The sequence below is a fragment of the Oncorhynchus keta genome, chromosome 29 (assembly GCF_023373465.1).
Source record: "Oncorhynchus keta strain PuntledgeMale-10-30-2019 chromosome 29, Oket_V2, whole genome shotgun sequence".
In the NCBI taxonomy this organism is placed as follows: domain Eukaryota; kingdom Metazoa; phylum Chordata; class Actinopteri; order Salmoniformes; family Salmonidae; genus Oncorhynchus; species Oncorhynchus keta.
This window is the reverse complement of record NC_068449.1, coordinates 45404534-45418841: the sequence shown is the minus strand read 5'-3', so window position 1 is coordinate 45418841 and position 14308 is coordinate 45404534. Positions and strand designations below refer to the sequence as shown.

Here is a 14308-nt window from a genome sequence, read left to right as displayed (position 1 = left end):
GCCCCAGGACTACCTGACATGATGGCTCCTTGCTGTCCCCAGTCCACCTGGCCATGCTGCTGCTCCAGTTTCAACTGTTCTGCCTTATTATTATTCGACCATGCTGGTCATTTATGAACATTTGAACATCTTGGTCATGTTGTTATAATCTCTACCCGGCACAGCCAGAAGAGGACTGGCCACCCCACATAGCCCGGTTCCTCTCTAGGTTTCTTCCTAGGTTTTGGCCTTTCTAGGGAGTTTTTCCTAGCCACCGTGCTTTTACACCTGCATTGTTTGCTGTTTGGGGTTTTAGGCTGGGTTTCTGTACAGCACTTTGAGATATCAGCTGATGTACGAAGGGCTATATAAATAAATTTGATTTGATTCTCCATCTCTTTATTCAGTATCTCCTCCGGCAGAGACACAGCTCTCCCCACAGTCCCCACACACACGTCACTGTGAACACTGACCTCAGACCAGTCTTGGTGAGTGGAGGGGTGCATCCTAGGGATAGGAAGCTCTGGAGAAGCTGGAGACGGTTGTCAATGTGTGAGAGCTGCTTCGGCTCAGTGCCGAAGCCCGAGCCCGTACGGGAGTTGTTGCGCTGAGACAAGATAGTAGCTACTAAACAATTGGATACCACGAAATTGGGGAGAAAAAAACATGTTGAGGCTTCACAGTGTTTGTTTACGATTACATTATTTACAAACAATGGAGTAAAAAAAGCATACACAGTTGAAGTCGGAAGTTTACATACACTTGTTGGAGTCATTAAAACTTGTTTTTCAACCACTCCACAGATTTCTTGTTAACAAACTATAGTTTTGGCAAGTCGTTTAGAACATCTACTTTGCATGACAAAGTAATTTTTCCAACAATTGTTTACAGATGATTTCACTTATAATTATAATTCAATGTATCACAATTCCAGTGGGTCAGACGTTACCGTAAACTAAGTTGACTGTGCCTTTAACCTTTAAACAGCTTGAAAAATTCCCCAAAATTATGTCATGGCTTTAGAAGCCTCTGATAGGCTAATTGACATAATTTGAGTCAATTGGAGGTGTACCTGTGGATGTATTTCAAGGCCTACCTTCAAACTCAGGGCCTCTTTGCTTGACATCATGGGAAAATCAAAAGATATCAGCCAAGACCTCAGAAAAACCATTGCAGACATCCACTATTCTGGTTCATCCTTGGGAGCAATTTCCAAACGCCTGAAGGTACCACGTTCAGCTCTACAAACAATAGTATGCAAGTATAAACACCATGGGACCAGGCAGCAGTCATACCGCTCAGGAAGGAGACGCGTTCAGTCTCCTAGAGATGAACGTACTTCGGTTGCGAAAAGTACAAATCAATCCCAGAACAGCAGCAAAGGACCTTGTGAAGATGCTGGAGGAAACGGGTACAAAAGTATCTATATTCACAGTAAAACGAGTCCTATATCGACATAACCTGAAAGGCCGCTCAGCAAGGAAGAAGCCACTGCTCCAAAACCACCAATTAAAAAACAGACTACGGTTTGCAACTGCACATCGAGACAAAGATCGTACCTTTTGGGGAAATGTCCTCTGGTCTGATGAAACAAAAATAGAACGGTTTGGCTACATTAGCCATCATTGTTTGGAGGAAAAAGGGGGAGGCAGCATCATGTTGTGGTGCTTTGCTGCAGGAGGGACTGGTGCACTTCACAAAATAGATGGCATCAAGAGGCAGGAAAATTATGTGGATATATTGAAGCAACATCTCAAGACATCAGTCAGGAAGTTAAAGCTTGATCGCAAATAGGTCTTCCAAATGGACAATGACTCCAAGCATACTTCCAAAGTTGTGCAAAATGGCTTAAGGACAACAAAGTCAAGGTATTGGAGTGGCCATAACAAAGCGCTGACCTCAATCCTATAGAACATTTGTGGGCAGAACTGAAAAAGCATGTGCGAGCAAGGAGGCCGACAAACCTGACTCAGTTACACCAGCTCTGTCAGGAGGAATGGGCCAAAACTCACCCAACTTATTGTGGGAAGCTTGTGGAAGGCTACCCGTAAAGTTTGACCCAAGTTAAACAATTTAAAGGCAATGCTACCAAATACTAATTGAGTGTATGTCAACTTCTGACTCACCGGGAATATGATGAAAGAAATAAAAGCTGAAATAAATCACTACTATTATTCTGACATTTCACATTCTTAAAATACAGTGGTGATCCTAACTGACCTAAGACCGGGAATTTTTACTAGGATTAAATGTCAGGAATTACGAAACTGAGTTTAAATGTATTTGGTTAAGGTGTATGTAAACTTCTGACTTCAACTGTATTCTGGGTTCTGATCAGGTACGACAGCTGAACTAAACTCACAAGGCATTCCTAAGTTATATTCTTCAAGAATGAATGGGTATATATAATTTAAAAGCAACAATTGACATAGAAACCGCAGATTGCCCCTTTAATGCACATTGACGAGGGGGTTGCCGAGAATTTGACACTAACTTGCCACAGCTGCCTGCATTTCATATTACAGTACATCTACTGTAATAGTCTCAAAGCAAGTACTGTGTAATAACAGTACTTGAGTATACTGTAAAGTTAATACTACCGTAATCGTAATGAATGAAAAATTATTTACTGTAAATACAAGGGATTGGTGCAAGCAGGTTGGCTGCTAGGTAGCGTTTATAAATTACAGCATATAATTAACATTTGATGTCTTATAACACTTCTGGAAGCTTCCAAACTGGCAGCGACTACAGGGGGAAGTAAAATGCTCAACTGTTTAAGACTTGCCCCACTCCAACCTGTTCCCTATACATTTTAAATTGATGGGGAACTATAACACATAGGAGTTAAATTGGTACAGCACTCACTCACAGGTGCACTATAGCCTCTTACAAGGCACACCTGAAAATGTCAATAAGCCAGAAACAAATAAAACATTTGGCACTCCCAACTACACAGCACGGAATTCTGTGGGGTGGAATTACAGTACCATTCAAAATACAGCAATTATTTCCCCACAATGTACAGTATGCTGCAGTAAAACGTTTGAGCAGTTTACAATACCCAAAATTGCCATATGAATTAGTTTCACGTTACAGTGTACCTCTGCTCTGTCAAACAGGTGAGCAGAACTTACACATTATCAGTGAAACCAGGAATACGGCTGCGCTCCAGGACTAACCAGGAGACAACGGATAGTGGGAGGAGATCAAGGGAAACAGTTGCAAAGACTACCGGAATGTTGTCACCAATGGTTACATGGGTGAGTCACGCTTCACGGAACTTCAAAATGAGAAGCAACATGGTTTTTTTTTTAATGGTTCTGTTGATCATACAGTGATTTATTTGATACACCAGATCGCACAACAAATTACATTTCTCTTGTATATACAGTCGGTGATTCTGTTGGATCAATACAAAAAAATAAAACCTGACCTAGAAATCTAGAATTTTCCACACATTTACCGGAATTGATCCGAATGGGGACTGTGTGCACACTAAGGAGAGCCCTTACGGAGCTTTGGAGTGGCTTCTCATGGTGGACGAGAATGACCAGAGGTATGAGAGAGCGGTCATCATCAAGAACAAACATTCTGGAAGGTTAAAGGTTGTCCATAATGGCTGCTTTGTTGGACTAACATCGTACACTGAAGACTGAAAATGGTACTTAGAATAATGAGTACATTGAAAACAAAAAAGATTCAAATGAAAATAAAAGCCAACTTGTTCAAAGTATGTTTTTGAGTGAATATTCTTGTTACAAAAATTATGGGGTTCTATTGATGGGAATATTGACAACAGATATTAATGAAAGTATTTATTTTTTGGCCAAAACTAGAATCTCTTCCTCTTGAGGATCTCCGGTTTCCAGTTGATTGGGTGGCTTTCCTCGGTCTGCAAGAAATAAAAAATAAAATCTCACCCTAGTCAGAAACAAGAACTTATGAAGTACGTCAAGGAATACTTCAGTTTCATTAGCTTAGCAATGTTTTAGTGACTGTCATTTTTCCTGATTGAATAAACATCCACAATGAGGTAGTAAACATTATATATTTTTTTTAAATCAACTATTGAATCACATCTCAAAACAAAAACTCATGTAGATATACAGCACGGGATGAAAGTATCTCTTACCGCGGTGTCGTCCTCTTTGTACACCTTGATGGTCTTGTCAGCCTCGGCCGTGATCAGCCTGCTCTCTGAGTTGTCGAACATGCAGGCGAAGATCCCCGATTCGCTGTCCAGCGAACCAGGTTGCACGGCGGCGTGGATACGCTGGAAGTTGTAGCCCGTCCGCCAGTCCCACAGGTGAATGGTGCCGTTGTCAGCTAACGGAGAGAATAAGCTGTTAGGTTTAGTTGTATCCTGGAATGCATTTCAATTACCAGGTGTGCCTTGTTAAGAGTTCATTTGTGGAATTTATTTCCTTCTTATTAATGGGTTTGAGCCAATCAGTCGTGTTGTGACAAGGTTGGGGTGGTATACAGAAAATAGCCATATTTGGTAAAAGACCAAGTCCATATTATGGCAAAAACTGCTCAAATAAGCAAAGAGAAACGTCCATCATTACGTTAAGACATGAAGGTCAATAGAGAAAATGTCAAACCATCAAGCGCTATGTTCAAATTGGCTCTCATGAGGACCCCGCCAAAGCAAAGGAAGACCCAGAGTTACCTCTGCTGCAGAGGTTAAGTTCATTAAGAGTTACCAGCATCAGAAATTGGCAATTAACTGCACCTCAGATTGCACCCCAAATTAATGCTTCGGAGTTCAAGTAACAGACACATCAACATAAACTGTTCCGAGGAGACTGCACGAGTCAGGCCTTCATGGTCAAATTGCTGCAAAGATACCACTACTAAAAAGACACCAAGATGAAGACTTGGTTGCGTCAAGAAACCAGAGCAATGGACATTAGACCAGTGCAAATTTGTCCTTGGGTCTCGGGTCCAATTTTGAGATTTTTGGTTCCAACCGCCGTGTCTTTGTGAGACGCAGAGTAAGTGAACGGATGATCTCCGTATGTGTGGTTCCCACCGTGAAGCATGGAAGAGGTGGTGTGATGGTGCTTTGCTGGTGACACTGATTTATTTAGAATTCAAGGCACACTTAACCAGCATGGCTACCACAGCATTCTGATACGCCATCCCATCTGGTTTGTTCTTAGAGGGGCTATCATTTGTTTTTCAACACCACAGTGACCCAATACACCTCCAGGCTGTGTATGGGCTATTTGACCAAGAAGGAGAGTGATGGAGTGCTGCATAAGATGACGTGGCCTCTACAATCACCCGACTACATCCCAAACTATCTCAATTGGGTTGAGTTGGACAGCAGAGTGAAGGAAAAGCAGCCAAAAAGTACTTAGTATGTGTGGGAACTCCTTCAAGACTGTTGGAAAAACATTCCAGGTGAAGCTGGTTGAGAGAATGCCAAGAGTTTGCAAAGCTGTCCTCAATGGTGGCTACTTTGAAGAATCTAGAATATTTTTGGATTTGTTTTAACACTTTTTTTGGTTACTACATGATTCCATATGTGTTATTTCATAGTGTGACGTCTTCACTATTATTCTACAATGTAGAAAAAAATAATGGAATGTGTAGGTGTGTCCAAACTTTCGACTGGTACTGGAGATCAAAACATTGGTATAGATATAGGGCTAGTACCTAGAGACGGCTGCCTATAGGATGTCCTATTACTTAGCCATTCCAATATCTTCGCTTCTAGCCACTTCCGCTATCACTTCTTTTTTGTTTGTTGCCCATCTTTAGTAATGCGCCTTCAAAGCAATAATGCCCTTCAATGTACTATGACTAGAAAGAATCTGACCCAATCATCATGACAGAGGCTCAAAACTGTCTATTTCAATAGCAACATATCTACAAGGCCCAGTTGGAAAAAGCAACGGGCGTTTTCATACCTCCCGATACCAGCACGCCGTCCGAGTTGACTGCCATTGCGTTGATGATGGCGTTGTGTCCAGAGAGGTTCTGGATGAAGTTGCCATCGGGGAACGTCCACTGCTTGATGTTGTCGGCAGAGCCAGAGGCTAAGGTATACCTGTAATGTGCAGCCAACCAATGGTTCAGTGTCAAAATACAAAATTACAAACGCACAAATAAAGTGAGCGACCCTATCAGCTATCAAAATCCTATCATTTACTACAACTAGGTAATAGAAGTTGACCAACTTGGGTGTGACATATGCATCAATACTAGCTACGTATGAGGAATTGACATACTGTCTGGGATGTAAGGCCAGTGCTCTGACAGACTTCTTGTGGTTGGTGAGAGTGGCTCTGGTCTTCCCAGCTATCAGATCCCATAGCCTGATGGTGGAGTCGTGGCTCCCTGGAACAGAAAAGAGCAGGGTTCAGAAGGTCACGCCGTAGCAAAACGTCTTGAAACGAACAAAACACTGTTCTTATTGGACAAGTTCAAGTGGTATCTCCTATTTTCTCCCTACCAGAACATGACCCAGGAGAAAAGGTCAAAATTCTGATTTCTCTTCACGCCAGCTCATAATAGAACATAACAATATAATAAGCCATTGATGGTACTTTGCAGTGAGTCAACTAGCCAATATATGAACACAGCTTGGCAAAGCAGTTGTAACGTATCCGTCCGTACCTGTGATGATCTGAGGTTCGGCGGCCTGGCATCTGACTGTGGCCACTGTGTTGGTGTGTCCGGACAGGGTGTGCACGTTGGCTTTGCTCCTGATATCCCACACCTATAGACGCACAGATTTCATTTTGAAGTCCCAATACATTCCAAAATGTTCCACTAAAAATAACATTTTTGAAAGTCAAGACAACTAGTCATTAGCAACACTTACCCTGGCCGTGGCATCTCGACTGCATGTGACCAGCACGTCGATGGTTGGGTGCAGGTCCAAGTCGTACACAGCGCTGAGGTGGCCGTGGTAGTGCCTGATCACCTAAAAACAGCAATCATAATTGGAAAAACAATGTGGCATTGAAATGTGTAGTAGAGCATAAATGAGTGGGCGTAACTATACTAAATACTTAACTAAATAATAATGGACCTACAGTCCATTCAAAAAACACATATAAAGTAAAGGAGAAATGAAAGGGTACTAGTGCAGCACCTTGTTGTACTCCAGATCCCAGCACTTGACCTGCTTGTCCTCACCGCAGGAGAACAGGTAGGGACTCCGGGTGCTCACGGCCACGCCGCGCACCGTGCTGATGTGTCCCGTAAGGGAAAGCTTTAGCTTCCCACTGGCCAGGTCCCAGATCTGTCAGAAGAAGAAACCATGGGGATTTGAAATCACGATCAAACATATAGCTGATCTATTATGAGATACATGACTAAATGCCACCATTTGACAGACATTGAATAGATCAAATGGGTGCCCCAATACCCTTGTCACGTATTATTCTCATATCTACAAGTGATGATAGTGGTAAAGACGCAGCCCCTCATCCCTCCTGTCAATCACACACACTGATTAAACAAAGGACTTAATCTTCCTTTAAAGCGACAACATGTAACTTTTTGGCGACTCGACCAAATGCACTTAGAAAAACGCGTTTATAGATTCTTCATTGAAAGCAAGTTGAAGAAGCAGTACATCTATTCTATGTGCGCCATTTCTATGCTTCCCGTTCCTAAGTTTCCTTTTTGCGTCTTTTACTTTTGTACACCCGCTTCAAACAGCCGTTTCAAAGCTATAAATCTCCCGGTCTCTCTCTGTACTCACCTTAATGGTTCTGTCGCCAGCGCCGGTCACAAACCACTGGTTGCCGGGCTCTACGGCAATGGACCTCACCCAGCCAAGATGACCACTGATGACCTGGAAGGGATAAAGCAAACCTCTATCAGCTACCACACAAAACAGGGGGCAAGTCAATACCCCCGAAGGCATCTGAAACGCATAGGCCCTACATAAAGATATTCTAAGATTATGGTAGTACGTTTGAAGGACTAGGCACAGTTCCTTACAAAACATCAACCTTTGGTAAGTGTGCCAAGTGCTTTGATAAAGTGTGTGCACTGTAGAGCAAGTAAGTGTATTCAGATGCTCTTGATGTGACAAAATAATGTCCTTACCCGAAACAACTTCCACGGCGCGTGCCACTGGGGCTTGGGCATAGTGGGGGCTTTTCTGGCAATGAGGGAAGAGTTTTTGGTGCCGCCTCCTTCCAAAAGAGACTAGAAAGAAGACATTAAATTATTATTCGAAGTGGTAGCATTAGATCATACAAGGCTGTTGTCACATTAGTGGAATGTTGGGTGCAGAAATACATGTGAAGTGTTAGCAGACACAAAAAGGTGTGTAGGACTAATAATACGTATCGGAGAGCGTTTACCCACCATAGCGTGTGAGTGAGGAGCGTGAGACCTCTCTGCCCCCACTGCGTGTCTGTGGATGTCCCCAACACTGGCTGCTGTGCGACTGGCGTCCAGCCTGCAATTACACAAAAAAACTAAATGGATGCTGGATACCTCAAACAAAGTACACTCATACGATAGGCAACCCCGATTGGGGTCTCGTGTTGACTGGATACAATAACCCTTTGCTTATTTCTCTCAAATCTGGGGGTCTGTACAGACGGTTGTAGTGCTATAGAATTACAGAAGAATTGTGTCAAACAGATTAATGTCTGACATGAACTATCGAATTATGTTTGGTCTAGTGTCTTTTCACTTCAACAAATCTACCGGGCATCATCTGAAGTAAGTACCTGGCTTGTGATGGTGGCAGGGCAAGAGCCATGGCATGAACACCCCCCTCACTGGGGTTCCTATGTATCTGAGTGTCCGCCGTCAGAGCCACCCCTGAGGATGACAATACACAGCATTATAAAAGTGATTTAACACCCCCGAGTGCACAATATGAATGAATGTGGTTTTACTTGCAACAGTAGCATTGGTATTGAGGTTATACCAGAGGGAGGGGTTCTCCAAGTCTGGTCCTGGAGAGATAATGGGTGTGAAGGTTTTGGTTCCTGGCCAATCATTTAACACACCAGATTCAAATAAATCCTGATCTTCAGCCATGATTTGCTGAATCAGGTGTGTTAGGATAGGGCTGGAACGAAAGCCTGCACCCCAAGAACCTCTCCAGGACCAGAGTAAGGGATCCCTGGGTAAGACTGTTGTAATTACCAGGTCCTGAGGGGTATGCGTGGGTCCCAGTGATCAAGTACTCTGGATCATCACCTGGAAGACCAGAGAGTTGTAATGAGAAATACTTGGAAGTATTGACTTGTAATAGTGCTCATTTGTTGCCCGTGAAAACAATACTGATTTGTCAATGATTGACATTGACGTGATGGCATTCTTACCGGGTTGGAGATAGTTCTGATTGGCAGGCATGTTGGATCCCAGTGGTCTGTCCTTGCCCTCTTTCAGAACGGGCATGTGTAGAACGGCACTGTAGTCTGCCCTTAGCTTCGCTGCCATCTTCACCTTGTGACTACGAAGGGAAACCCTAGTTAACTCAATTGAACACATCAGACTGAAAGTAGGGCCGGGCGATACGGCCTAAAAAATGATGTCTTCATCTTTTCAAATGTATAGGTGATTCACAATATACAGTACCAGTCAAAAGTTTGGACACTACTCATTCAAGGGGTTTTCTTTATTTTGTACCATTTCCTACATTGTAGAATGATAAACATTCAAACTATGGAATAACATATGGAAACATGTAGTAACCAAAAAAAAAGTGTTGAATCAAAATATTTTATTTTTGAGATTCTTCAAAGTAGCCACCCTTTGCCTCAATGACAGCTTTGCACACCAGGCATTCTCTCAACCAGCTTCATGAAGAATGTTCCCACATATGCTGAGCACTTGTTGGCTGCTTTCCTTCACTCTGCGGGCCAACTCACACCAAACCATTTCAACTGGGTTGAGGCCAGGTCATCTGATGCAGCACTCCAACACCCTGGAGTGTTTGGTCAAATTGCCCTTTATACAGCCTGGATGTGTGTTTAGAGTCATTGTCGAAAAACAAAATGATAGTTCCTCTAAGCCCAAACCAGATGGGACGGCGTATCGCTGCAGAATGCTGTGGTAGCCATGCTGGTTAACTGTTCCATGAATTCTAAATAAATCACAGTGTCACCAGCAAAGCACCCCCACACCTCCTCCATGCTCGGAACCACACATTGGGAGATCATCCATTCACTTACACTACGTCTCACAAAGACATGGCGGTTGGAACCAAAAATCTCTAATTTGGACTCATCAGACCAAAGGACAGATTTCCACTGGTCTAATGTCCATTGCTTGTGTTTCTTGGCCCAAGCAAGGCTCTTCTTATTGGTGCCCTTCAGTAGTGGTTTCTTTGCAGCAATTCGACCTTGAAGGCCTTATTCACCTGATGTGACTGTACATGAACTCAGCGAAAAAAATTGGCTGCAATTTCTAAGGCTGGTAAATCTGGGTCTTCCTTTCCTGTGGTGGTCCTCATGAAAGCCAGTTTCAGCATAACGCTTAATGGTTTTTGCGACTGCACTTGAAAAAAACTTTCATTCACATTTCTTGAAATCAAGGCAAAGGGTGGCTACTTTGAAGAATCAAATATAAAATGTTTAACACTTTTTTGGTAACTATACGATTCCATGTGTTATTTCATAGTTTGTCTTCACTATTATTTTTTTATTTCACCTTTATTTAACCAGGTAAGCTAATTGAGAACAAGTTATCATTTACAACTGCGACCTTGCCAAGATAAAAGCATAGCAGTGTGAACAGACAACAGTTACACATGGAGTAAACAAACAAGTCAATAACACAGTTGAAAAAAGAAAAAAAAGAGTCTATATACATTGTGTGCAAAAGGCATGGGGAGGTAGGTGAATAATTACAATTTAGCAGATTAACACTGGAGTGAAATGATCCAATGGTCATGTGCAGGTAGAGATACTGGTGTGCAAAAGAGCAGAAACGTAAATAAATAAAAACAGTATGGGGATGAGGTAGGTAAATTGGGTGGGCAATTTACCGATGGACTATGTACAGCTGCAGCGATCGGTTAGCTGCTCAGATAGCAGATGTTCAAAGTTGGTGAGGGAGATAAAAGTCTTCAACTTCAACAATTTTTGCAATTTGTTCCAGTCTCAGGCAGCAGAGAACTGGAAGGAAAGGCGGCCAAATGAGGTGTAGGCTCTAGGGATGATCAGTGAGATACACCTGCTGGAGCGCGTGCTACGGGTGGGTGTTGCCATCGTGACCAGTGAACTGAGATAAGGCGGAGCTTTACCTAGCATGGACTTGTACATGACCTGGAGCCAGTGGGTCTGGCGACGAATATGTAGCGAGGGCCAGCCGACTAGAGCATACAGGTCGCAGTGGTGGGTGGTATAAGGTGCTTTAGTAACAAAACGGATGACACTGTGATAAACTGCATCCAGTTTGCTGAGTAGAGTATTGGAAGCTATTTTGTAGATGACATCGCCGAAGTCGAGGATCGGTAGGATAGTCAGCTTTACTAGGGTAAGTATGGCGGCGTGAGTGAAGGGGGCTTTGTTGCGAAGTAGAAAGCTATGATTCTACAATGTAGAAAATAGTAAAAATAAAGAATCCTGGAATGAGTAAGTGTCAAATTTTGACTGGTAATGTACCTTCACTAAAAATGACCAACCTCTTGTAGCAGGCATTTTGGAAAATGAACACCGGTTTCATAAACAATCTCAAGCACAAGCCCACATGCTAGTGACTAGCCAGCTATTCTTTGTATTTATGGTCTAGCCAACTTGGATCTATTTGCTAGCCAACAAAGTAGAAAAGTTTAATTGTTATGAACTCACCCTCCTGCACATCTCCAACTGTTTGAACAGCATGCTAGCCTGTCCACATTGTTCAGATTTTGAAATCAAGTGGCCTACCTTACTTCTCAGAATGAGTTACCATTATATAAAAGCTCCTTGTACATTTATAAAACAAACCGGACAGCTCATGTATCAGTCTGTGGCTAAAATGCTGCTTGCGGTACATGGTCCTGCAATGTTGCGTGTGACAGAAACTGAGTATTCATTTTCCAGAATCAATGTCCATTGACATTCCCATTTTAGTAGGGTCTGTTCTTCACACAACAGTAGAGACATAGAAAAGGTATAGTCAGAAAGTTCTCCCCTATAACAGTAAGATAATGTCTCAATGTGTTTCAGTGTGCGTGGGGCTTGGTGCGTGTGGGGGAGGGGCTTGGTGCGTGTGGGTAAATGAGATGCACCGTCAAAGCGAAAGGAGAGAAGGCGACAAGACCAAAAGACAACATGAGAGAAAGTGGACATAAACGCTAACAAAAAAAACTAGATTGCGATACAGGCATTTTGAATATCATACTAAAACATATATTCAACTGAATTAGATATCGCCCAGCCCTACCTTAAACCTTAGTCATTTCAGAGAATGAGCCTCTGTCCTGAACATAACCCAAATAGATTCTGACCCTATGCTTGCTTACAGCTGCACTGGGATCTTACAGGCTTTGTGTTCAGATTAAGACACAGCAGTGCGAGATATGGCCCGGAAAACGTACCTCAATCCAGGGATGAGAAATGCGTTGTACTCTGATTTGTCTCATTATCCCAACTGTTACACAGAGAAGTTTGAACGACTGCTAGGTTCTCCAGAAAACTGCGTTTTCCATCCTCATGCTAGCAAGCAGAAGCCACAGCAGCCATTTTGGAAGGGCAGTGTCAGCCAATCAGCTCCTTTGTTGTTCAATGTGATGTGCCATTCCAGGCTGCTGTGGCTACTGCTAGCTAGCATGAAGATGAAAACGTCAGTTTACTTAAAAATGTGTCATTCACATACTTACACCCCAAGACACACACATACACTTGTTTTCACTAATTCTCCTATGCTCACACAGTGGACTATCCACACACAGACTATGTATGCCCCCACACACACATAAAATGCACACACATGCATACCCAATTTGTAAGTCGCTCTGGATAAGAGCGTCTGCTAAATGACTTAAATGTAAATGTACTGACACCACAGTTCCACACCCCATTCACTGCTGCTATTGTCTATCTTTCATTTTGCCTAGTCCTTACCTATATGTACATAGCTACCTCAATCACCATTCGACTCAGTACTGGTACTACTGTTTATAGCCATGTAATTTTTGTATTTGTTATTCACAGTTTATTAATTCCTCGAGTTACAAATATATATATTTTGTTAAATAGTACATTTTTCTCTACAGTTTGGAAAGGGACCTGTAAGTAAGCATTTCACCACACCGGTTTACGAAGCACTTGACAAATAACGGGACACTTCCTTCGGAGTACAACGCATTTCTCATCCCTGGAGGGAAGTAGATTTCCCGAGCCTTATCTCGCGCCGGGTACCGGTGTCTTAATTTAAACAGGAAGCCTGTCCGACCCCAGTGCGGCTGTTAGCAAGTGTAGGTTCGTTAATTATTATGTCTATGCTGATCAGACAGACTGGACCCACACACAGCGTCTCTTTCTCTCACACAATGACAGCATATTGTTATACAAAACATGAGTACCTTGTTTCATCCAAGGAGACTGGTTTGGCATGGTCAGCAACAAACATATCATGAGTCCTCTTGAGGGACCTGAACACGAGCGTGTGTACAGAGTGCTTCTGCACATCCTGAAAAATGAAATACACGGACATATTACTTTCGACAAAAACTATATTTTCTTTGCTCGCTAATTGTCAACTACTGTAGCTACTAATTCATGACGCGAGCTACTGTAGTTAGCCATGTGCCGTTAACGTACATCTCAACTCCACGATACCACATTCGCGGATGTAAGTGCAAATAACGTTGCACAGCTGATCTAGCTAATATAAATTTTACAAATGGAGTTATTTCAAGTGTATTTCATATGGGCTAAGTATAACTTAACGTTGCTTGCTAGCTATCACGTTAGCTTATGCGCCACTAGCTACACCTGTTGTAATTTCAGTTTTACTGACAAAAATATGCACGAAAGAGCACATACCTCAGTCATTTCTGATGTTACTTAGCCAGTTAGCTTGGCAATCTGTAAAAAACTTTCGATAAAACAGATGTATAAATTAGCTAGACACCGCTTGCTAAACAAACGTACAAATGCTGTTCAGATGCACCGGATGCAAACCATCAGTTCACGTGTTAATTTCCGGGTCAAATATTCCCCCTTACGACTATTGCCATCATCTGGCCTCATCTAGTAACTTTTATGATACAAGTAAACTCAGCAAAAAAGAAACGTCCTCTCACTGTAAACTGCGTTTATTTTCAGCAAACATATTTAACTTAACATGTGTAAATATGTGTATGAACATAACAAGATTCAACAACTGAGACATAAACTGAAGTTTC

The 14308-nt window shown here is 42.5% G+C and overlaps 1 protein-coding gene across 1 annotated transcript; it reads right to left on the bottom strand.

Annotated features, from left to right (window-relative positions):
• Positions 1-2638: 2638 nt before the first annotated feature.
• Positions 2639-14122, bottom strand: LOC118362963 (pleiotropic regulator 1-like). The gene is made up of 15 exons (XM_035743722.2): positions 13947-14122; positions 13484-13590; positions 9294-9424; positions 9115-9168; positions 8691-8784; positions 8320-8413; positions 8056-8157; positions 7706-7798; positions 7091-7240; positions 6818-6919; positions 6610-6712; positions 6222-6330; positions 5901-6040; positions 4115-4308; positions 2639-3874 (listed from the first exon to the last, which is right to left on the bottom strand). The coding sequence occupies exons 1-15, from the start codon at positions 13953-13955 to the stop codon at positions 3815-3817; spliced, it is 1542 nt and encodes a 513-aa protein (XP_035599615.1). The 5' UTR covers positions 13956-14122; the 3' UTR covers positions 2639-3814.
• Positions 14123-14308: the final 186 nt, after the last annotated feature.

What these genes read in the sequence shown, in the direction of transcription:
- LOC118362963 (XM_035743722.2), bottom strand. An exon ending in CGCATACCCCTCAGGACCTG is followed by an intron (nt 8,785 to 9,114) that starts GTAATTACAACA and finishes TGTCATCCTCAG; the next exon opens with GGGTGGCTCTGACGGCGGAC. An exon ending in CGGCGTGCTGGTATCGGGAG is followed by an intron (nt 4,309 to 5,900) that starts GTATGAAAACGC and finishes TCTCTCCGTTAG; the next exon opens with CTGACAACGGCACCATTCAC.